The 25,061-nt window shown below is 37.8% G+C and overlaps 1 protein-coding gene across 5 annotated transcripts in view; it reads right to left on the reverse strand.

Moving 5' to 3' along the window:
* Positions 1 to 24,354, reverse strand: part of zeb2a (zinc finger E-box binding homeobox 2a) — an 80,221-nt gene extending 55,867 nt beyond the window's left edge. For 3 of the 5 annotated variants that reach the window (XM_015358389.2, XM_069197213.1, XM_069197210.1), the window contains exons 1-3: positions 24,086 to 24,354; positions 23,448 to 23,486; positions 21,943 to 22,086 (exon numbers count right to left, since the gene is read on the reverse strand). In XM_015358389.2, coding sequence (XP_015213875.1) covers positions 21,943 to 22,015 — 73 coding nt within the window. In that variant the 5' untranslated portion in view covers positions 22,016 to 22,086; positions 23,448 to 23,486; positions 24,086 to 24,354. The remainder of the gene's footprint in view (positions 1 to 21,942; positions 22,087 to 23,447; positions 23,487 to 24,085) is intronic. The other 2 variants (XM_015358390.2, XM_006636227.3) reach the window with 1 other exon arrangement.
* Between the last annotated feature and the right edge of the window lie 707 nt (positions 24,355 to 25,061).

The raw sequence follows: 25,061 nt of genomic DNA on the forward strand, positions 1-25,061 counted from the left end.
ATCTTAAACAGGAGCAATCAAACGTCTGCTGTCTCAGCACACGTAGCCTGTGAAGATAATTCCTGTTTTAGAAACAAATAAATATAAAATACCACTTTATTCAGAAGCAGCTCAAAGAAACCCATATGTGTGATCTGCTTTTAAGCACCAAGATTTCACTTGCCACCATGAACGCCTCATGAAAAGGACATTTGTTTCATGTAAAATAACCCCGGATTTCATCTCCACTGGCTGCTAGAAACCACACTTTTTATTTGTGTCACTGTGTTTCAATGGGGTAATACACAGAGTTGTAACTTTTTTTCCCCAGTACGTTATATGATATTTCTGTACATTCACTGAAGTTCCGATTTATTTTAACACTTTTTCTGTGGTTGTTGCTGTTGTTGTTGTTAGCTGAAAAGTAACGCAAACTGGAATAGCTGTATCTCTAATATAATTGCCAGCATCTGGGCCCTCCCCCAGAAGCCTCTGGACCAGCGTCAGAGCTCAGTGTTCACAGAAATGTGTAATTATCATGTATCCGAAAGGGAGGGTGTAATTTCCAGCTCTGATTAAAGGGGACAGAGTGTAAGTGAAGCTCCTCTACAAGTATTTACAGAAAGGCCTACCTTTCAATATGAGATACTTCCACAGTGTACATGGCACTCCAGAAAATCAGACAGCGCAATCCCAGGGTCTCAAATGATAAAGGCACTGCTACTCTTTACTCTCAAATGAAAATTTAGATCTCTATAATACTTACACACTTCTGATTACAACAAAAAGCAAAGGACCTAGATATGCATTCAAGAGTACTCAGAGGTTCATCAAGCAATGTTTAAAAAAAGGTTGATTTCCCTAGACAGCTGTTTGAAAGTTTTAATGAACCATAACTCTTAAAGGAGTGTAGTAAGTTTTTCAGTCTTCTACCTTTGGTGATTCTAGTGATCACAGCATTTGAGGCCTTTCTTGGATACCTGATATTCCAGCACTGGCAATTTATAAACGCCTACCAGGGTGTATCTTTTGTAATTCATCGTGAACCAGCAAGTAAAATCTATTAGACATTTTTTTTTGTAGGACAACTATCATATTATTGTAGTTTTTATATCAATAGTTTTGGCAATGTTAAATCATAGACTTGCCAGACAAACTTCTTTCAAACAACTGCTATCTTCAAATCTTTCTTTCTTTGCAAGAACATTTTCTGACTTTTATGTCTTTTTTTCTGTTGATTCACCTTTGATATCATCTCTTTGAGCTCGTGACAAATAGGGTTTTACTTGACAAGAAAGTGATGTTTATCATTGGGGAGACAAAAGTGTGCATTGCTAACAAACGAGATGGAGGATGGAAAAGTCAAATACACAAAGCAAATGAAAAAAACAATGACTAATATTTCATAGATAACATTCAAGCAGTGTTGGAGGCTCTTGAAACTTTATTTCTGCTGTACAGCTTTTGGTGCAGCTTATCTGAAACACAGTAGGCATGCTACATTGAGAATACAGTACGGAGGTTTATGTCATAGTCTTATGTTTAAAAAAAATGAAGTTATTTGTTTTTGATTTAATGGGGAAGCTAGAATCACATAGTGACTTTTTACCTTGTTTCTCCCTGACGGTATGTCTGAGAGTCCCGATGGCCACAAGAAGTATAGCCACTCTATATGTTAGAAATAACAGGACGCTATTTTGCAATGGACGTGCTTGATAAGCACAGGAGCTGCAAATGTTTGAGAGTAAGGAGTAGCGTGTAACCACTGTTACAGCACGCCAGCCGAGTCCCGCCTCACTAAAATTGCCATCTTTACTCCATCTCGCGAAATTAACAAAAAAAAACCCATATCAGCAGAAACTCCCCTTCACTTTATTTCATTTATAAATTACAAGAATGATGCTATTATATATTATTAATTTCTGCTGTTCTTTGGCTCAGCTTTGGCGGTGAGCTGCGGATGTCGGAGCGGTGTAATTATGTTCTAGCCGGGCAGCCATCCGTTTCCTTTCAAAAATTTACAGGATTCTTAATCACGTTGCTCATTTGGGTGCGCAGTAGCGAGGATGGTGAAACACAAACAGGGCACGTCTGTTTACACAGGAACACCTGCTTAGCATTGATAGCAGATGTCAGTCAGTGAACAGAACAAAAAAAGAAGGAAAGTGGAATTAAAAATGCAAGCATCACCAACTTCTTATTATTTACTTACTAAAAAATGAACTACTGTAATGTTAAGAATTTATAATCAACACCAACTATGCACAGCAATTGTGCTTTTTCTTAATGTCTCCCACCTGCATGGAATGAAATCGTGAAGAAGGGCTCTGACAGGATGAGCTTCCATTCTGAGCCTCTTTTTTCTTTAGGAAAACATTCATGTGTCTTATATTCCTGTGTGTTTGCATCAGCCTTTGCTGCATAATTCATTTATATTATAGCAGTGCTGGGTAATTAAATCTTGCCTGGAATGTAGTTGTATTTAAATGAAATGTGAATATTTTAGTGAAGAAAATGCAGAACACATTTAATCATTTCTCCTTCCCTTTATAAATGTATAGCTATGGGCAGGCATTGCAACACTTCAGTATCTCCACAAGTCAATGTGGATATTTCTTCTATAAATAAAAAAACACAACAATTACACAGGCCACCCCATTTATCTGGGTAACATTTCTTGGGAAAAGATATTTGATACACTGTCCCACAGCCTCCACGTAACAGACACAGAGGAAAACAGACTGGTGTGACACGTTCTCTTTGTAGCGGGAGATAGATTAAAAATGGGACACTGTGCCTTTAAAGCCCAGCTGGCCTGGAGATGTAATAAAATTGACATATTGATTCCTTTGAATTTACGAATGCCTGTTTCATAAACTCCATTTCCAAAGCTTAGGCCTCTTTAGAGCGCTGTCATTTTTTTCCCAAATGGATCAATTATGTGCCCACGTAATCCTGTTACCTGTGAAATCCACGCATACTTCTCCCATTTGTGGCAGTTCCCAGGCGGACGGGCTCACATTATGCGTGCATAAACAAACTAGAGGTTTTCACTGATATTAGCGATTGTTTTCTTACTCTGTCTTATACACTGAAGAAAAAAGTCACTCCCTAAGGGCTTATAATAAGTAACCTATTAGCTATATATACGATATACATGTACCCGAACACACCACACACACTTAAGCATACACATACAGTACACTGCTAATAGTTTTACAGGAAATGCTGACTGCCTACAGGTCAGATAAAGACAGAATATGTCCAGAAACACAGAACTCTTAAAGCTGTGTTTGCCGAGATGTAGAAACTCATGACGAGGTGTTGCTGACCCACAGTAACCCCCCCTCCTTCTGATCTCCCTTTCTCTTTTGAGTCCTTCAAATAAAATTGACAACATCTTGATAGCAGAAACCTCTCTGGGTCTCCGGGTAGCCATCACAATACAAACTGCACAACACTGCTCAGAAAAGAGAGACAAAGGCAGAAAGAATCGACGCAGAAGCCTCAGCATTCACATAAAACAGACCTGATGGCTCAAAGTCCTTATTTTGGTATCGTATCCTGAAATGACATGATTTTTAATTGTGTGGCAAGTGTTCTTTGAATTTTACTTAATGAAAAGGTAAAAAAGCCTGTAGATTTTGTTTCTTTTTTTGGTTATAAAGAACATCCTATGAGAAAACAGATTCATTTTGCTTTGACATCTGTACTGTGAAAGAACCCGTTCTTTAGGGGATTGAAATGATATCTTGTTTTCTGAAAGCACCTTTATGGATTGCCATTCAGTATCAGATTAAACAAAGGAAAGAAACCCAACTTACAACTGTCTCGCTTTAGAACAGTGACTTCAAGTAGAGATGAAATGTATCCAGGTAGGAATAATATAGAGCTGCACTATATCTCCAGCCAGTGCAAATCTGTTTTGCTATCTTACATTCTTGCAAAAACTCCACGATCTTATTTTCCACACTCCAGTAGGCAACAAGCAGTTCAGTTACACTACACTTGCACCGAACAATCTGTCTTGTGAAGGTTCACAAAATTCTGAAATACCTTGTCAGATACCGCCTGACCTGTTCACTAGACTGACTCACCAAATAATAAAATACAATAAAAATGAAGGGATACGCAGTGAAAAAAAATCTAAAAAGAAAAGAAACCACTGGCTCTGTGCTTCCAGCGCTGTACAATCAGCCCAGCACACCCCTTGTATTGTACGCATGAGGTTTTAAAGATAAATGGCTGCATGTTAACCACATTTGACATGCTGTACAAAGCAGCCTCCTTGGGTCCCACAACACATCCACACACAAAGTACAACAAACAATCTCAGCAAGGATGTCAAACAGGAAGAAAAGCACAACAATTTGTCACATAGCTGTAAAAGTTCGGAGCTTTGTGGCTGAACGAGCTGGCTGTGAGGGTGCACGGAGGGAGCAGGGGAAGGGGGGCAGTGTTTGTGTGTGTGGGGGCGGTGTCCTGTGGTGATTTCGTTGCTGAACTCCTCTTTCCTAGACATGTCTAACGGGGTTGTGTCTCAGTGAAAACGGGCACATTCCCTTTTTCCACAGCATATTGCAGGCCACTGGTTTACGTATACAAATTTGTGTGAGAATTTGTGATTTGCTCTGGCACCACGTTTACACTCCAGTGTCTCACTCATTCCACTAAATTTAATAAAATTAGATGCAGGCTGCCTGACTTCCAGTGCTGTGTTAACAAAGATGGACCACGGCTCCCTGTCTTTCATCTAATTTTATTACATTTGACAGACAAATAAACACAAGCAGATTAAAAGTAGGCAGTGTGTAAAACTATGCTTTTATCTGCTTTCAAATATAATGGGGTCTAATCTGAATAATAAGCCCCTAAATAAGGATACATTCACAGAATGGCGCGGCCAAGCATGTTTATTACAGTGCAGAAGTTACCTTCTTCATTTTTCAGCCTTATAGAGCCATTTAGCTTCACACCCTTATTGGCACTGAAATTTTGGAGCTAAGCAATAGGAAAACTTGACTCATTTACAATACAAGCAAAACTGTATATAACATAGATATAATAAGTATTTATTATAGGTGATAAGATATGTGTATCCTATTATACAGGTCCAGATCAGTTTAATATATATCATTTAATATTCAGCTGAACAATATATTCAAATTGAAATAATGTGACAACTGATGTCTACGCTACACTAAATTTATTCATTCCATTTTTTATATATATCCTTATATACATATTTTTATAGAACTAGATGGCAGCTTTTACTCTCATTTTTAACACTCTAAGTTTTGGTTTATATTATTAATAGAAACCAAAACTGAGTTCAGTGTATGAACCTTCCACAAACCGTATAAACAAAACCTCAAGTGATTGCCCACGTATTGACATCTACACTACTGTACTGGTGTAAGATTAATAAACATTTGTGAAAAACATTTTTTAAACAGATACAAGGATGATCACATATCCTGGTATGCATTCATGAAACCTTCTTTGAAGTCAGAAACACTTGGCTCCCTCTTACATTTGGAGCTGACTTAATCAGGCTAGGCTGATATTAAACTCTTCATTAGTTAAAAATCCAGTGCATTTTAAAGTACACACCACACAAATGTTGTAAAGCACAATATGTCAGTCTAAACAAATAAGAAATGTCTGCAGGACAGGTTTTGCGCAATAGGTTTCCCCAAGACTCTGCTTTGCTTAAAACTCCACTAACTCTGCAAAGTCTAGTGAAATTAAAAGTGTGGGCACCTTCTAATTCAAGTGAGGTCATGTTACTGGAGCAGTACAGGCTCCCACTGATGCACCCATAGGTTTTTCTTGAGTTTCCTTCGAAAAGTCTATCACATTACATGAGCTCTTCCTGAGCACTGACTTGCATTATCACCACATACTGTATGCAGCATTGCTCCAGGTATGAAAAAGCCTGGCATATGTTCCACAGTATCTCTGCTTCCTCAGTTTGTGTTAATATTAGCTGAAACCAGGAGTTAAAAACACACACACCAAAAAAAACAGCTATGGTGAACAGGGGTTGATTCTTAAATTACTTCAATATTTTGAAAACATTTTCACCTGCATGCTGAGAACGCAGGGAATGGGCAGGATGGCAACTATACATTTGCACAACCTCCACTGTGTTCGTTTATAAATTACCTCATCAGCGACTGAAATTAACACCGATTCTTACAGGCAATTTCTCAATTTCCAATGCTAATTACGTTTTTCTCTTTACTTTTAAATTCTGTACCACCTGTTTTGGGGAAGACATCTTAGGCAGCACGACCGCATTTAATCACAATTTTAATTAACCGCCCCGTAGATGTGAAAAAGAAGCAATTATAATGTAGATGAATGATGATTTTCCACATTAAATTGTTTTGTTTTCCCGTTATGTTGATTGCATAAATACAGGCAGAGTACAATTTTTATCTATTGTAATTTTGTAATTGTTTTTGCTAAAAACAGTTTGGGATTGACTGACTTCATCTGTTTACAAATTGTTTAATTTTGTTAACCCTTTAATTCTCTATCCAGCTCTTTCAATGTTTTCTATTAAAATCTGTGTGATTGTGGAGTTAAAACTGCTTCTTATAATTATATATTTAAAGTGCTAAGAATTCAATGCCTCTGCAAATTAAGCTACGTTTTGTAATGATTTGAATGATTAATAATTAAGCTATATTTAACATTAGCCTTAAAAGAGAAATAATAAACAGCTTCAGCAAAAAATAGAATGCATGGATATTGGATAGTAAAAACATACATTTCTAGAAATGTAATTTAGCATCTGATATTATGCAATTTCATAAAACTAAGGTACTTGAGACATTTATATGCTTAAATACGATAATGTTTTATGAACTTAAACTTTTTGTATAAATATGATAAGGCATTCTTTGATCTTAAAATATCCCATTTTGTGGGTCTCCCCATACTGTAATGATCAGTCAGTTCCAATATTACTTCTTGGCATTACATGTATGTTACAGGCAGCAAATTAGTACAGCAGCACTGAATGCAAAACTACAGCGTATAGTTTGTTCTGTTTATTACAGTGATTAAAAATCGTACCTTCAACCCATATTTTAATTCACAGTTCAATGGCAATATTATAATATTAGCTTCCTGTTTCTGAAATTGATTTCAATAATGTTGTACTGTTAAACCAATACTGTTAATACACATTCAACCATGCTTTTTTTCTTTTAAGCAATCTGTGGAATCTGCTTGGCTTACTTGGTTACTAATGCAGTGTTCTGTATACAAATTGAAGACTGGGTCCTATTACTATAAATTATGAGCGAAGCAGTATGATTTCTTTTTTTTAGAATCTGCGTCTGTTCTAAAATTGCCTTTTTCTATTCTTTTTTTAACTTCCATAAACAGCTAAAGAAAATGAAAGTCACACACATCCTACCCGCATTTTATAATTCAACATACTGTTCTCAAATTGAATCACAGATGGGTACTATAGAGGCTGACTCATAATCTTTACAAGCCAATAAAAATATCATGGGTTTTGAAGAAGAATCCTCTATCAGTAGACTAGAAGACTTTACAGGCTTTTTTTCTGGGAGATTTGCTTTTAAATTAACATATGTAACTGCCACGATAAAATTTCTCAAGATAAGATTTTTTTAAGATGATAATGAATAATTTTTAATATTTCTATTCCTTTTGAGTTCATGAATTGTTTTAAACAGAGGATTATTCCAAATAAAGCATGGAGTTTGTCTCGCAGAGCTTCAAAACGAGCGCAATTGGACATTCTCCCAGGCAGTTCGGCTCACGGAGGGCCGGTCCGCTCAGATGTGGCTCCTGACTGCTGCAAGTCCAGCAACTCAGAAGAAATGCTTCACGAACGTGTTCGTCAAAGTTCTAGCTGGTGAAATGGCTGCACAGACTGCGCGGCGCGCAGGCAGCTGGGGCTCAGGCGGGCCTTGACGTGATGTTTCTAACCTTTTCAAGGCTGCTGTATCTTTGATATTTGATGGGAAACAAAGTACCTGCCTGGCTCGGCTCAGCTAGTGGAGGCCTCCTGCTAACTTCACACCCTGACCTGGCTGGCATTCTTTGCAGCTGAGAGGCGCTTCCCATGGCTACCTTTAACACAGCAATCCTGCTTGCTAATCCCGCAGCAAACATTGTTCAGGAAACCTGAAGACAGCACACAAGACTTTTCACAGTTTAGCTACAAGAGCACCTCAGAGCAGACCCCAATACGCGACCGATGGGGGATGTGTCTGATCACAAGCACCACATTGTGGGTGCTGTTTTACCATTGTAGGCTTGCATGAGTTTTCTTTCATCTCTTGAAGTGCCTGTAGATGTTGTAGGGTTTTAGGTGATAGGAGTTGCCGGCGATTTAAGTCATATGATTCAGACCTATATTAAAAGTTTAATCAGAAATTCAATAATTGTGCAGACACATACTGTACCATGCCTAAGTGGAAATCCTGTCCTACCAATTAAAAGGCCTCTTTACAATACACTCAAGAACGTTTTTGAAGAAATCCTCCTGAACAGGTTGAATTGTCATTATATCACGCTGACATTTGCTGTTCAGTAAGAAAATAAAAACAGAACAATAACAGAAAGTGTGCTAGTATTGGTATTGCAAAAGACAATATTTAAATTGCTCTCCATAGTGACTTATTTTATGAGAGCTTCAAGAGCCTTCAAGTAAACTTTGTATGTATTTTTAAAAGATCACCCTGTGAATATTAGCTCTGATGGCTAGGAATAAACAGAGCATTAAATCCTGCAAAACTGTGACAAGGCCAATATGCGCGCAGACAATACCAGCCTAGCATCTCCATTCCTTTGTTCCCAGCTTAACAAAACTCTGCCGTCACACCACTTTAACTCAATGCTGCCTGTCGAACGGGCATCAACCCATCAGCCAATGCCTGTCACATACAAAGCTGGAAAAAAGTATCTGAGAGCGTGTCATACTTCACCAGGGGCCTGTAGCTGTTAAACAGGCAAACACTTTTTAATAACTGTGGCTGGATGGTAAAAAAAAAAAGATGAAAAGTATCCAAATGGAAAGGATGATCCCCTGCACTCCTTTTTAATATGAATATACGTTAAGAAGCTTCAGTGTTTTATTTCAACCTTGCTCTTAAGGGATTTCAGTGTTTTACAATACATTTTATAATGCTTTGTATCACCATATAGACAGAATTGGAGCAGCTGGATTCCCTAAAAGTTGTACCACAGATGGACTTATGTATATTTCCTTAAGTGGTGTAAACTGGTAAAGTAGATACAGTCCTGGGCACCCGATTTATTTGCAGCCTTTTCATGTTTAATTTCATCAATCCCAGCAGACGCAAAACAGCATTTTAGGTTGGCCAGGCATATGACTCTCGTCGCGTTAAGCAGAGTATCAAATCAAAGCAGGAACGGAGGTTAGAGAAATGAAAAACGGTATATCAAGGGATTTTCTTTTTTTTTTTACAGAAAGTATCCTTGAAGAGTACTGCGTAATATTCTGCATTTGTGGCAACTTATTATGCTATACTGAACTTATTATACTGCAGCCACTACTGAGAGCAGCTATGGCACAACGAAGGCGACTAAACACTTCACGCATCAAGTTCACTTGTGCCCCATAAGCAATCTCACTAGGGCTGCACAAGTTTCCTTTGCATTTATGGAAACCGACAATGTTTTTCAGAACCCAAATGACCAATGTCTTGGAAAAAATGGACACCCTGTCCTCAAAAGCTCAAGCGCTGTCCTGCATCCCAACTTGGTGCCCATTGCCCCCGTGACCTGACTCGCTCGGGGCCGATCTCGGCTTTCCGCCCGAGCCGAGAAGCTTTGTCTCACCCTCCCGCCCTGTGCTGCTGTCAGTTCACTGCCTGTGCTCTGGCTGTCTCTTTCCCAGTCCCTACCCTGTCAGGTTCTGGCCTGCCAATTTCAACTTGAAGCTTGACTGGGCTGATTTGATGCAAATACCTCCAGGGAGAATCCTGAAACTGATGAACAGTTATGTCAAGTCGATTTTGCACCGTTGGGAAAAGGTAACCTCTGCGTGGAAAAAAAAAACAACAAGGTTAAAGAGACAGGGAGGCTTTGCACGTGTAATACCGAAGCCCCACGTCCCTCGCACTGTTTACCATCCCTCAGAAATTGTAACTGTCAGTATTAGTACTAATTGCAGATGTGCAAGCTGCCATTATAATAAAATCGGAGGCAGTGCGGACATTAAGTATGGCTGCCTCATTTGTGAGACTACTGAAAAGGTAGCATAAATGAATATTTCATTACTTTAATTACTAAGGAATACTCCTTTCCGCCAGTCTTGGAATGAGTGTTGCTGTAACTAATTATGAGTGCAACCCACTAAAACATGAAAAGTAATAACATTAGAGATTCTGTGATTGCTGGTTTATAAGGTACCCTAGTTGGTGAGATATAAAACCTAGGATTACACCATCATATAATCAGAGCTGATGGCTGGCAGAAGGAATGATGGCACGCCATAAAAACTGAATGATATATCGGAATGCTTGACTTCTTTTCTGACAGGCCACACTACAGTTTTATCTTGAAAAAAATAAAATATAAGAAGTTACTACAAATTATTCCCATTTTAACTATGTTATGATGCATTTCAGCACCTTCTGCGTACAGCACAATTTGTTTATCCTAGAAGTTTAGAAGACGAAGTACCTCTGTAGCCTAGTTTTAGCAGTCATGTTACAACCAATAAATCCACATTACTTAATCATTCAAGTTCTTTGAACTTACTTACCCCTCTGACTGTCTTGTTTAGATAAGACATATGCTATTCACTATGTAAGCAATAAAACATTACAGTGCAGTGCTGCTAAAATTTACTTCTTAAAGTTTAAAAGCTGTTTTGATGACCTAACTTATTTTCATTTCTGAAGAACTAAGCAAAACAAAGAGATACAGAATTAATCTTTGGAATGCTGGAACAAGACACATTACTGATAAGGACATATTTTTTTCTTAGTAAAAACTGGGAGTACCAGCATATAGTCAGATGTCTTAGCGCTAGTAAGTATTAATATGTAGTAAACAGTACTCCCAGGTACAGAAATCAGTGTTCAGTGTGTGAGGGTAGACGGGGTGTCTTGGAAAGGCTGAAGACAGCCTGTCTCTGTGATTATCACCCTGTACCGGAGTAGGTGTTTGTTTGACATTTCTGTTTGACAGCCTTGGAATACTGGGCGTTCAGCAAAGCTCTACCTCAAGTCAGAACCTATTAGCACGTGAGTTTATGTCTGAGTTTTTATAAGGCAAGACTGTTTCACACACTGTCTTTACAGATGTACTACTCTATAGCTGACATTTAAAAAACAAGATTTTTTTTCCAGTTTTGTTGCAGTCGCGCTGAGTCCTGAAATCTGTGCATTATAAATAGAATTCAAATTTAGATAATATAAGTTAAGTAAATGATTAAACCAATTTACACACTTACTAGCATTTAAAATCCATTCCAAGACACTTTAAAAACTCATTCATTAAAAGTATTAAGGTGACTAAAAAGGTTGAAAGAAATATCATTAACTTCTATGAGCATTTAACTGATAACAAACAATGGAGATGCAGTCAAATTTCCAGCAACACAATCATATGATGAAATTATATGTATAGACAAAAAGAAAGAATTCAGACATTAATTAACTGCTTCCTCAGCTGGAAGTTACTTTACATAAGACAACACCAGTTGTTTCGCATTAAAAAATCTCCAGTCCATGCCATTAATAGCACAGAGCTGATGAAACAGGTTCCAATAACGGAAAGCTTGCTTGTCAAAAGCCCCTACTGTAGAAGGTATTCACCCATATGTGATTCCAGATGTCATGATACCTTAATCTGCTGATCTGCTATTGATTGTTCCATGTGTCCATGACCTTGCCAGAAGTGCTCTTCCACCCGACAATCAAACATACATCAAAGTGTATGTATGTGTGTGTTCTGGACTTGGTGAAATGTATTAAGTGACTTCAGCAGACATAAAAAAAGGTTTGAGCTTACCCACCTTCCTAAATACAAGCTCAGTGCATTTCAGGCACTCTTTTAAAACATATCAGATCAATTTCACAGGTAGGGGTTTAGCAAAATTGGATTTAAATGGAGTCTTAGGAGGAAGACCAAACCCACAACTATTGAGAAGGCTAAACAGAATAAAAACTGTATTTATATAATTTATACTGTATACAAATCTGAGTCACATTTCCATTTGAAATGAGATATTCAGGTAATTCACAACTCATCATTATCATCTTTGCTATTAGGAGTGTTCATTTCCTTTACCGCGTCTTATTCCTGACCTTGCAAAAGGCTTGTTTAGGCTATGGGGGATGTGATGCTGCAAATGTTGTGCAAGTGTATTCTACTCACTCATGAGGAAAATAGACACAGTTACAAATAACACATATTGAAATTACCTTGAAGGATATAGGATTAGGATTTCTAGAATCTTTTGTTGAAAGACAAGCTCGTACACATGCACACTGGGATATCGCAGACATCCCCAATATACAAAAGCAGAAAAAATATACTTCAAGAAATGCAAATTTATACAGCATACACTTGCAAACTTTCATATATGTAAAATTATGAATCAAAATGTTAGTTCACACCTGCTTGGATAACTGCTGTAAATCTCACCTATTCTATCTTGCAAACAAGAAAGTTGACACTTGAGGTTTTAAAGATTACAGGCAAGCTATTGTAAACAGTTAAGATTTGTATAACAAACAAAAACAAAGTCAGAAAAAGGCAATGGGCACAGAACATTTTTTCCTTGTGTTTATCAAGAGACGGTTTTCTCTTAAACACTGAAATGATGCTCTAATCTTTCATACACTTGGTATCAACTCAGTTCAAACTTCAGCTTCAAAGCACACACTTTCCAATTCAGGAGGGAACTGTTAACACAACAGATGCAGGATTACTGTATGACTTTCAAAAGGAAACAATTTATAGAAAACAAGCATTGAAAGATAAGGTTTTTAGCTTTCAATTGTTTCAGACCCTGAGATCATCACTACTTTCTTTAATCCTTAAAACTTGTACATTTTAAGCAATTATTAAATTACAAGTAAGTGTCATAAACAAAGATATGGCTTCCTCTGGCTGTAGAGGATATACATTTTAATACCGAATATAAGCAGGTAGCTCTTAACCTAAAGTGAAATTCGAGATGTTGGATGGTGCCCAGAGAGAGAGGAGAGAACAGGAAGAGGAGAGTACAGTGAGTCTCTGTGATTTAAGTTAAAGAGAGATGGCACAGAACAACAGACGCCACCTTAAAGCAAAGTAGATATGAACTGTCAAATCACAAGAATTCTGAGACAGAGGAGTTTACAGCCTGAAACAACACAGCCAACACCTTTAATTCTGTCACTTTCCTTGTATCTCTTACTATTTCACACCACTCTAGCTGCTGGAATTCTGACAACCTGCACTTTCAACAACACACAAGGAACTTAAGTAAATAAATTAATCCTTCTTTTTCCTAATCAGCCATATATTTTACTAGGGACCTACAAAAAGAAGAATCTTTTCACTATAATTGGCCTATTAATTATAAAAAAATATTTTTTAAATCACTTCCATACGTCGCTGAAAGCGTTATCTCCAAAACACTGCCGTTCTCTCTAAAGCTGTACTCAAAGCTTTTGGCAAATTACGATGTAGGTGTGTAAAAAAATCTTCTTAACCTGATTTTTAAAAAAAAAAAGATATCCGTGGTTTAGCTTATACTCAGTATTCTTGTTGTGAGGGATTTCAAGTGAAAAAGGTGTTTTCTGAGATATATTTTTAATTTCCTGTTTCTGACCAATTGAGTAAGCGTGCAAACCAGTGATGCTGATTTGCAGATCTATCCCAGTGTAATAATTAATGCTACATTCCTGTTAGCCGCTGATGACTCTCAAAAATCACCACCCCTAGTGGCTCTCCACGGTCAACCGTACTGACAGGTGTCATGAGTGTGGAGGACACGGAGAGACAAAATATGGCAGCATCTACAGTGCTTGTCGCTGTCTGCTGGTTAAAAATAATGCCGGCTTGAATCTGAGACGGCATCACTGCCTCAGCTAAGAGCAGAGTATACTGAGAAGCAATGGATGCCCCAATATTTCAGATCTTCAGCTTTGAAAGCAAGCACCAAGTACGTATCCATGACTGTCTAAAGTATATAAGGGGAGTGTATAGGGTCCTGGGCTTGGAACTAGAAGGTCAAGGAACTAGAAAGTCCCAGGTGAGACGGTGCTGTTGTACCCTTGAAAACGGAAATTCGCCTGAATGGCTCTGGGTGCAAATAGAAGATGCTTCGGAAAAAAAAAAAAACGTCAACCAAATAAATTAGGAGACATTGAATTTGAATACTAATTACAATGCTGACAGTTTCGGGGGGGGGGGGGGCTGAACTTCCTTGGACTGTACACAGCACGTGTTTGACTTACTCTGTAGAGAGCCGCTCTCCCACATGCAGGGTTCAAACTGCCGGAGCAGAGAGCTCTTGTGGCATGCAGCACCACCTCTCCTAGTGAAAGTGTGTGCACAAAGAGTTAACCAGTTTCACTGGCATTAGTGCATGGGTTAATATCACGCCTGCCTGGTAAAGCATTATCCCTGCACCTCACTGAACAAAAGGCTCCTTTTGCAAACAGACTCCTACTTTCCCCAGTGTCCAAAGGTGTTTGCTGAAGTAAATCTGCCTAAATCCCTCCACAGCTTGGGGAGGGGGGGGGAAGGTGTACAGATAATCCCCTTTCTTACAAAAAGTTCTGGGAAAAAAATCTGGAATTCATATCACATGATTCATTTAAAGTTGTAGCATCCCCTTTCTGGGCTTTTTAAGGATTTGCATAAATGATTCTGACTGATTTAAAAAAAGAGGAGAAAGAAATTGGACACAATGAAGATATCTGACAAATCAACTTGAAAGAACAAGTGTTTGTTTGTTGTTACAAAATGTAAAAATGGATTTAGTGAAGAAATCCTGATAGTAAAGATTATATTACATTTGTAATAAACTGAGAGAACTGATCTAAGGATCTGAGACTTCAATAAACACAGAGCAGTACCTTTAAGTTAAAATTTCAAAAGATATTAAAAGCCATTATATATGCTTATCATTATGTAGTAAAACAATATATTTTATTGATAACTCAGAAAGATAATTATTAGTTGTAACATTCAACGAATAACATGGAAAAAAACAAAAATAATTGTATGACAGCAAAAAGCACTGAAATCTGCAAATATTTGTTTGCAAATGTAATGGATGTATCAGCCAAATGGTCTTTAATATATCAAGTATCAGGTAATAATAATTTATATTACCTGAAAGATTGTGGACTAGCACCTTCTAATCCCTGACTGCAAACAACATGCCAGGCTGAAATGCAACGCAATTTCAAGAAGGAACAAAAAAATTTACAGAAAGAAATAATACAGCCTGATCAAATTCTACCCTAGGAACGGACACATTAAAGTTGGCTCCCCATTATTTCTCAAAATTACAAACACAATCGCAGACACATACACCTGCTCCTAACTATTATGGACTTTTCAAAGTAGAATCTGATCCCTCTCAGACACTTTTTTTCTCAAGTGTTAGAGTGAGTGGCCATGAATAGTACAGGCATGCCATCTTGTAACACTATCTGCCTGTCAGGAGAGCCAAGCCCGGGTAGGGTATAAACTATATAAGGCTTGTAACCAGGGGAGGCCCAACAAACAGCCACAAACACCTAAGTTATTTTGCTCACCACCCACCCTTCTGCTTTTTTTTTTTGCTCCTCTCGCTCTCCTTTTTTTTCTTTTCATCTCGGCTTTCTGATGCTGAATGCAAATGTAGCCTGCTGGCGGTGAAAGGGCTGAATTGTGATTAAGAAGAAGAAGAGCTCCTTTCTTTGTTCTCCCCTCGGGGGATGTTTACTGGGAGAGACACGGCGGATCAGATATGAAAGGCATTCAGGTCAGCATTGATGTGAGCGAAAGTGAAATCATACCTAAGGCATTCCAAAGACCATGGTGTCAGGGGTTCAGCTAACGGTGCCTCTGCTGTGTGTGTTCTCCCCGTTAGGCGAAAATATCTTCACAGGCAAGGCAACAAAAAAAAAACCTCACAACAAATTTTTTAAAAAAGTTTTCTATTTGCTTCCAACTGTAGAAGGAATAATATCTTTTTTTCTGTCTGCTATCCTACATGGCTTGCCTGATCGGGTTGTTGCGGTGTGAGGATCTTTGTCTAATTACAGCTCCACAAGAACAGACGCATGATGCTCTGTCTCATATGGTACATAACAGGTAGCACACCGCGGTTTAATTTCGGCTTGTTTAATCAATGGACTTTTAAAAAAATGAGCTGTCTAGTATGCTTTATTGTATTATTTGTCTCAGTTTTCCTCTCAAAAGCTTGAGCTCACCAAGTCTTTTTTATGTAAGTTTTTAGCATATCTACAGCGAACAATTCCCTCATTTTACCATTAATTTAGGAGTGTGTCATTTTGCAAGACTCTTACTTTCTCAGCTTTTAAGGCATACACTCTAACTCTTATCACTGTGACACTGAACTTCTAATTATACATAAAAAATCTTGGCACATTTCTTAAATAAGTCTTATTAAATGCATACTAGCCATCCCTGCCAATATTAGATTACAGAAATATGAAAACATTGGGGATAGGTTTTATTTTGAAGTTCCAGAAAAAACTAATTCAATTGTAATCAAAGTATTTAACAGCATCTAACTAGAAACCTAGAATTTACATATTAGATGAACAGCCATTCTAAAAGTAAAATCAAGCTTTTCAACACATTTGCACCTACAACCATAGATCCTAAAACTGATCCTCAAGTTTCTGCTCACTGGCCAAGTGACAAATCTGGGAAGTAATGAGTTAAAAATCCCTCGCTGCAATACAAATCATACAAAATACCTCTCTGAGGTATGAAATATGTATAATCCTGATGAGTACTTTAACGTACACAAGAAAAATTCATTATGCTGTAACATTTAAGGCAATAATTGCTGTGTATAGCTTCTAGAGGTTTAACTGTATAAACAGGAGTGATTAGTTGAAGGCTTATGTTCATATGTATTATTCTGAAAAAGAACTCTCAGCAGAACACAATATGACTCCATATTTACTGGTCAGAACGATACAGAAACAAAATGAGCATCACAGGGAAACATGACTCTCCATGATGAACATATTGTGTTTTATGAAACTAAAAAAAAACACTACAAAGTATGTACAAAGTGTGTACAAAATTACGCAGGAGCTAAGCTTTCCTTTTGACAACCAGAAATAAATGCAACATATAATTTGTATATCTTTAAAATCACAAAATAGTGACATGTTGTCAAAGTCACCAAATGCCATCACGAGTCTAATAAAAACACTCAGAATTATGCATTTGCTTCTAAGCAGTGGATTAATAAAATCTAGTTTGCACTGAGGCATCTGACCACCTCCACCAAACTGCCATTCCAAATACTGTGGCATCCTGTTTGACAGAGATTATTTCTTGCTGGCTCATAAGATCTGCAGTAATTATTTCACTTGCTTAAACAAAATAATCCTTTTCTAAACAGTAATGCACAGCAAACCTCCCTACCCATTTTTTCAAGCCAAAAAAAGGTAACTGCTTTGGCCGCCCAGACAATTGCACCCTTGTGGGAATGGTGCAGTGAATGGTACAGTGGACACCCCAGCACTATTGACGTTATAAACATGTAAATGAAACACATTAGGACTGACAATCAATTGTCTGCGAGCCCTGCAAACTTGCTCTCCTTTTTCCTGTGACAGCAGCAAAATACTGCCTACCTTGGGAAGAGAATTTCATGAAAAAAGGGTGAGAGGGGAGCCTTTTTTAACTAGGGAGCAAATGCACCTTAAAAGCAAATGAATAATAGAGATGGACAAAATGTTTAGACTGGAAGGAATCTGCCATTGTTTGGGTTGAAAGCAGGGCTGCAGCAAAAGAATTAGTAGGCCCCCTTTATACCTTTAGCATGAATGCTCAAGGCTTTTATAATCACGCTCACAGTATTGTATTAAACTCTTGGAGCCAGAAAGAAGCTGGTTTTTACCTTAAATTATGTAATCAATATATTCTAGTGGGAACATCTATTATTGAATGGCTTTCTGTTGATTGAAAATGAATAGCTCTTTGTGTAACAGGAAATCTCAAAAAACGTGTATTGTACCGGGAACTTTACAGAAACTTAACAAACAAGATTACAGCATATACATTCTGAGGACAGGCTGCAAACTGAAATACGGTATCTGTGTATTGTGTACAGACCATGGGTTTTTGACACAGAAAACCAAATCAATTAAATAATGGAAATGGTCCTCCACACGTTCACATGATACACTCAAGAAATCGTGATACAGCATGCAACATTGCACCCTTCTAGATAAGTAATAAGCTAGTTTATATATATATATTACATGCACATACATGTCACATAGATGAAAAGAGTCAATTATTAAACCTATTTGTCTCCACCGAGACGAAAGCATTTGGTAGTAAATTTACAGTAGGGACTTTTCGTAAAAACAAAAACTATTCTGCCCCGCAAATGAATTATTTTCAATTGTGCTGAGTGTCTTGAAGGCTCTGGGTTCGGAGAGCACTTTAACAGCTGTACTTACAAATAGCCAAGCAAACCCTCACAGCTGGATGTGACTTTGCAACACCTGGAGGGGTGGAAAACTGCAACAGAATTGCAGAGCAGCTAATATCATGTTCCCTGGAACTGCCAGTGACCTTTCATTTCGGGTTTTGTTTTTTAGAAGATGGTGGGTGCATTTGTCTTTTTTTTTTAAAAAGAGCAAAACAGTAGTAAAATGAGAAGTAGGATTTAACTGGCGTGCACTTCGGAGGAGAAAAAATAAATCCGGTGTTTGCGTTACAGGGGCATAAACTATTTAAAAGTTATCAATTAGAGTTGTTCAGGTTCGAAAGGGTTAAATTCCAAGAAGGGATATACACCACTTCCACAGATTGATCAACAAACTGTTACTTTCTTAAACCAAACTTGTTGAAGACCGTACTGCTTCTTCAAACAAACGCACAAAAAATTGATGTCATGAAATAAACACTCTTTTATTTCTGATACCAGATGTAAGCGAGAGTTGCCGTTTAAATATGACGCCACGCTACTCGTTATTGTGATTTATTTGTGTTCGGGTTATTAAATTTAAGGCATACTTTCAAAAGACGCGGACAGAAACAGTATTTGTTTATTTCTCTATTTATTTTACAGAAAAGACCATGCACTCAGGAACCCTTTGATAAAATAACGGGGAGTTTTTTTAGTGAAAGTGTTACAAAGTTACAAAGTGAGTCAGGCGACTCCAGATCATCTGACTTAACCCTTTGAAATTGACAGGCACAACACAATCCCGATTATTTCAGCAATGATGTTTATCACTGTTCATATGCGATACTCCCCTGAAATATTCCTATTTCACAACTCATTTTATTTAATCCAGATTCTCGGATCGCTTCTTAATACAGTCAGAAAAAAAACTGTTTTATTCTACCCTCTTGATTGAGTATATTTTTGGCAATTTTTATTACACAGCCCTGAAGTACTTCGACTTCAAGACTCCATATTGTGTTTTTTAACAAAGTTCCAAAAGAAAACAAATGTTTATTCTGTTAATCAAAAGGTTCACCCACTTTTTTTGTTTCACGCATGGTATCCAGCTTTTTGCTCTTTACCTTTTTCTGTGTAGTGTGATTTTTTATTTTTTTTTCAATTCAAGGAATTTCTGTATCCCTCTGATAAGCATCATCATATTTAGTGTTATCAGCGTAGACACAAGCTCAGCTCTGACATGTTTTCCATGAATCCAGAGGAGAAGAAAAATCCACTCAGCTCAGATAAATCCAAGCCATTCCCAAAGGAGAAGCTATTGGACGCATCGCATGACAAGAGAGAAAATTTAAAAAGAAACACATTGTTTACTAACCACAGTAGAATTATTAACTACAGTTATTTTATCCGTTAATTGTATTTAAAACATTAAAGTGAATAAAAGTAGAAAGTATACAGGATATACGAGATATTCCGATTTAACCTTAAAGCTTTTCTGATTTACACCTTGTTTTCTGGACTTTAATTGTTGCAAGGTGGATAGCCTTTTACTTCCAGTATAAATGGTATATCTACACAACAAATGGTATTTTAATATCATTTAGCTCAGATGAGTTAGGGAAATATATATGGTTAGTGTGAAACGATGCGTCCTAACCAGAAAATCCACACAACGTTTAGGTTTAAAAACGCTATGAACATCCTTACTAATGATTATTAATAAAGCACCGTAAAACAGCCGCGATTCGTTTATTCAATCTGAATCTGAGCTTTTTTTCTCTAAGAGGTGCTCTGTACTGTGGAAAGGGAGCTGGTCCACTCAAGCTTTTGTTACTCAGTAGATCAGCAACGTGCTTCCAGCTACTTGTAAGCAGAAAAGACCCTCAACTACTGACATTGATTTTAGAAAATCGATACCCACCATTTAATAAAGAAAAGAAGCTAAGCTTAAGAGGCGAATGGAAATATGACATTTAATTTCCCAGCGTAAAAAAAAAATCACAAAAACAAGACAAAAAAATTCTGATCAATGCGATCCCCCTGACTAGTGTCATCTCAAGAGGACAAAACAACGAAAATATTTTTTTTTTAAATCCTGGTATCAGTTCAGCCTACACAATCGCAACGTTTTGTCGGACGCAGTTTACAGTGTTTTGCTAAAAATGCTCGGCACAGGCAAAGACACACAAAAGCAGAGCTGGGGACGAGCGAACTGCCTTTCTAAAATTCCTCAGTCACTCCCCCATATGGATCAAAAACTCCAGTACATAACACCGCTCCCCAAAACGGCAACAAACAGGGAGATTAAATGATAGGAAGTCTCCCTTCATTTTTACACAAAATGCGTTTTGGCAAAATGCTCAATATAAAGAAATAAGCAGAGAAACATCACTACACCTTCGTGTACAGCGTGCAAAGCTGCATGTCGTGGCTGACTAGTTATCACATTTAGCGGTTACTCTGTATATATCTGTATTATATATTTATACAAACATAGGCCTATACATGTAAACTTCAGTCAACGGACATTTCGTTTTTTTTTCTGCACGATCAGATAAAGTGCTTGTCGTGTCGACCATCAGAATACAGGCTATTTCCGAGTTGAGGAGGAACTTTATCGCAAAGCTTCAGACCAAAAAAAAAATGCTAGAATGTTAAAAGAGGAGAGAAAGCGAACGAAAAGAAAAGTAGTTGCCTTAAAAAAAAATGAATGGTAGCGATCCTATCTGGATCGCTAGCCCGAACCCAGGGGTGGTGTGTGAGAAACAATGACCCGTAGGTAGTCCTACTGAACCAGCGACCGCAGTCCGGTCCGAATGAGGCGGACCGCAGGCTACCGACAGAACCTGACCTGTGGACCAGGCGACTCCACAGGTACTTCAACTTCGCAGACAAGTTTCAGTGACACACGCAGAAGTCACCTAACGGTTTTCTACCTAGTGGGAATAGACTGCCAAGCAGACCGTTATACTTTCAAGTCCCACAAACTTTCTAGCATTCCTCTTTTCCCCCACACCGTGTCAGTCTCTTTAAAAAAAACTCCGCTATTTAAACTTCAGTTCCGAAGACTGTCTGCATAGATATCCGCCAAACCAGAACAGAAACGGATAATGACAGTAGAACAGTCCTGGGTTGCTGCACTACACGAACCCCTTTTAACAGTTTCCCTGTGATTGCCCTCAACTCCCATTGAAACGTAAAGAAAATACAACAGGCGATCCCCCTTCAACCACTGCGAGCGTCCTGTAAGCCAGTGAAGGTTTAGTTTTTTTTTTTCAAACACAGATCAAAAGATAGAGTTTTGTTTCTTTTCTTCTTTTTTTTCTTACCGTTTTTCCTTCTTGGGTTGGCTTGTTTTCGCCTCTTACACCTGGGGCCATCCGCCATGATCTGCTGCTTCATTGATAAGAGTAGATCAGACTGCAGTTCGCATGGACTCGACTCCCTGAATCAGCAGCACGCAGGCTCAATATCTGACAACCAAACACACAGCAACAATGTGGGCACTGGGAGATCCCATTTAAATACAGGGCGCCAAATGTAACAGAAGAATATCATTATTAATAATATCATTAATGACAGTAACGCCCGAATATTATATCCAGGAAGGTATATATGTAAATTTGACTATCTTTACTTGATCTTTCTTGAAACTGATCAGATGGAACATTTAAGTAGAGAGAGCACAGACGCGAGAGAAGAGAGAGAGGCAGAAGGAGAGAGAGTATTGCACCTTCAAGATGACTCATAATTCACAATGACTGCCTATGGGGGAATGCTGTTTTACACTATTTAATTTAAATGCTAGGCGTCTTTGGGTCTTTTAATCTGAGTTTGATAAACACAACTGTATTTTTTTCGTCTGTGCACGTAGGTAACTTTTTTTTTACGTGCTTCTCAGAATGATCAAAACTAGCTGAACTCAAGTAGGCACAGTTACTGTCGCCGTTTTCTTTTATTTGGTTTCCTGAGGATGAAACTGGCGTTTCTTTCCCACTTTTGGGGGCGACAGCTCTTCTAGGAAATATTTTGCTGTTATTGTATTGAGGACTACTCAGCATGGCCTCGTTTCAAGTAAGGAGTGACAAATTCCATTGTTATGTGTCAATAAAAAAGTAAAATAAACCAGAATTGATAGCTTTTAGGGAAAATTTGGAATTGTGCTTATGATGAGAGGTTGTTTGAGAGGAGATGCAACAGCAGCTTTAGAAGAGTGGCTGGGGGATTAGTACAAACACATGGCAGTAAAAGATGTTTAAAACACCGAAACTTAACCCCTTTTCCTCCAAGCCCAAAACCACACTGCACGAAATAAAACAAACTGTATGAAAGATATTTCATACAGACGCTCATACTTCAAATCACATATAAAAAATAAGTTTATACGTGCATGCAATACTTTCATCGATGCTGTTACTAAGGAAAGAAGGACGGAAAGCTAGTGGATGAATGAGGCACTAAAAATGAGTTTAATTTCACGAGATAAGTAGCTCTCAAAAATCAATTTATGCATATATATTTTCCTTACACATTCCGTGACATGCACTAAAACTTCTCACAGCTCAGGCAATTCTTACATTTGAAGCAAGCAAAAAGAAAAAAACTTTCTACATGCCGCTACCAGCCTCCCAGTTTTCATTCAGTATCATGCAAATTGACAAATCAAAAAGAACACAGAAAACGACTAGCAAACGTTAAGCTCTTTAAATGCTGGTTATTTCCAATGCTCATAATATTGGCTGGACTTGCTGGATATTGTTGTTTTACAACGAGAAACGAACCATGACAGGAAAAACAAACATAAACGCTAAGACCCATCAAAACACACACTTACAAATCGGATGCCCTTCAATGGTACACAGTAGAATGGAATCTGAAAATATTAAGTAAAAATGACCCAAATCCCAAATCTCATAAAGTAGAATTTTGTCGAACATGACAAAAGTATGTATTTTCATATATTTAAATGAATACATAAACATTTATCACATGCCCTGATAGGCGTGTTATTTAAACAGGTATCTTGACAGAAAGATACTGAAATGAAACTTGTCTAGTTTAACCTGTGCTATCTGCATTTATAGAAAACGCATTTTAAACGGAAAAAATCAGAAAGCAAATCACAATAAAAAAAGCAATGCATGTTGTTCAAATCCATCTGTAGAAGTTACTTAAGTAGATATGAGGAAAGTCGGAGTCTGATTTTGGTTAGAAATAGACAAATATGACGAATGAAATAAGCACAAACGTAAAAATAATATACATATGAAAGTATGCAATGCAGTCCCAATCATTAGGCAGTTTCTTTCGTTGTGCAATACACACCTTCTTTACCTGTACAGACAGGTAGACAAACTTTAATGGGGAAAAAAAGCTTCGTATAAAACTAAAATCCACCAAAACCCATGCGAGACTAGCTCTATAAAATTATTACCTTATCTAGGGAAAAAGAGCATTAAAAATCACACCTACCTGGTATATATTTGCGTGAGTGTCTTTTCAAACAGTTCGGTGGGGGAAAACAGAATGGAGAAATAGTAATTTGGAGAAATGAAGATCCTTGCGAAACAGTTATAAGCCTTGGAAAGAGTTGGAGGAAGGACCGTTATTCCTGCTGGGCAGGTTAGGACTGATCTCTTTCAGCCACTCCAGGAAACAAACCTGGGGACGGACTGACGTGTTACGCCTCTTCTAATGACATTTTTTTCTTTTTCTTTTCTGTAATACAGAGGAGAGACCCTGAAACACACGCCACCTATCTTCACGGGGAGGGATAATTGAGGAGAACCAAACGTGAGCATCTTCTGGAAAACGTGATCAAGTTTTTTTTTTTTTTGGTATGATCTGGGAGAAACGAGCTGAGTCGGATTACCTTGCAAGTCAAGCAAGAATAATATTTGAAGAAAGTTGAAACACCCCCATCCAGCCCCCAGCCTCCACAACCATCACGACAAAGGGATCTAACGGAAATTATGTTGTAGCAACTAGCTGACCCTTACAAACCCTAGGATCAACAAACAGAACGCCGAAATATCTTGTTACTTGCAAGTGAGCATCCGAAGTTCAGTCTGTGCTCAACTGCTGTCTGCAGATGCCTGTGTGTTCTTACTTACTCCCTTTCCGTTATCTGCCCGGCTTAATTCATTTATATTGGAGAATTAAAACAGCATAACTAGCGCAAATTTAGAAAGCTTTACCTCGTTGTTAAAGTCGGTTAAGGTGGATATGTCTATTTAGAATTGTGATTTTGCAAGTTTTACCACTGTTGCTAAATTAATGTTTTTACAACAACTTGCACCATTAACGGAGTTATAGCGCATATATTAAATATAATACATATTGTATATTTAAACAACAACGGGGTAATAGCATTTTAAAAAGTGCTGAAAAAGTAAAAGTGCTGCTTTACAAAGTAAAACTAGTTTTGTTAGGGACAAATCAAGCTGAG

The sequence above is a fragment of the Lepisosteus oculatus genome, chromosome 12 (assembly GCF_040954835.1).
Source record: "Lepisosteus oculatus isolate fLepOcu1 chromosome 12, fLepOcu1.hap2, whole genome shotgun sequence".
In the NCBI taxonomy this organism is placed as follows: Eukaryota; Metazoa; Chordata; class Actinopteri; order Semionotiformes; family Lepisosteidae; genus Lepisosteus; species Lepisosteus oculatus.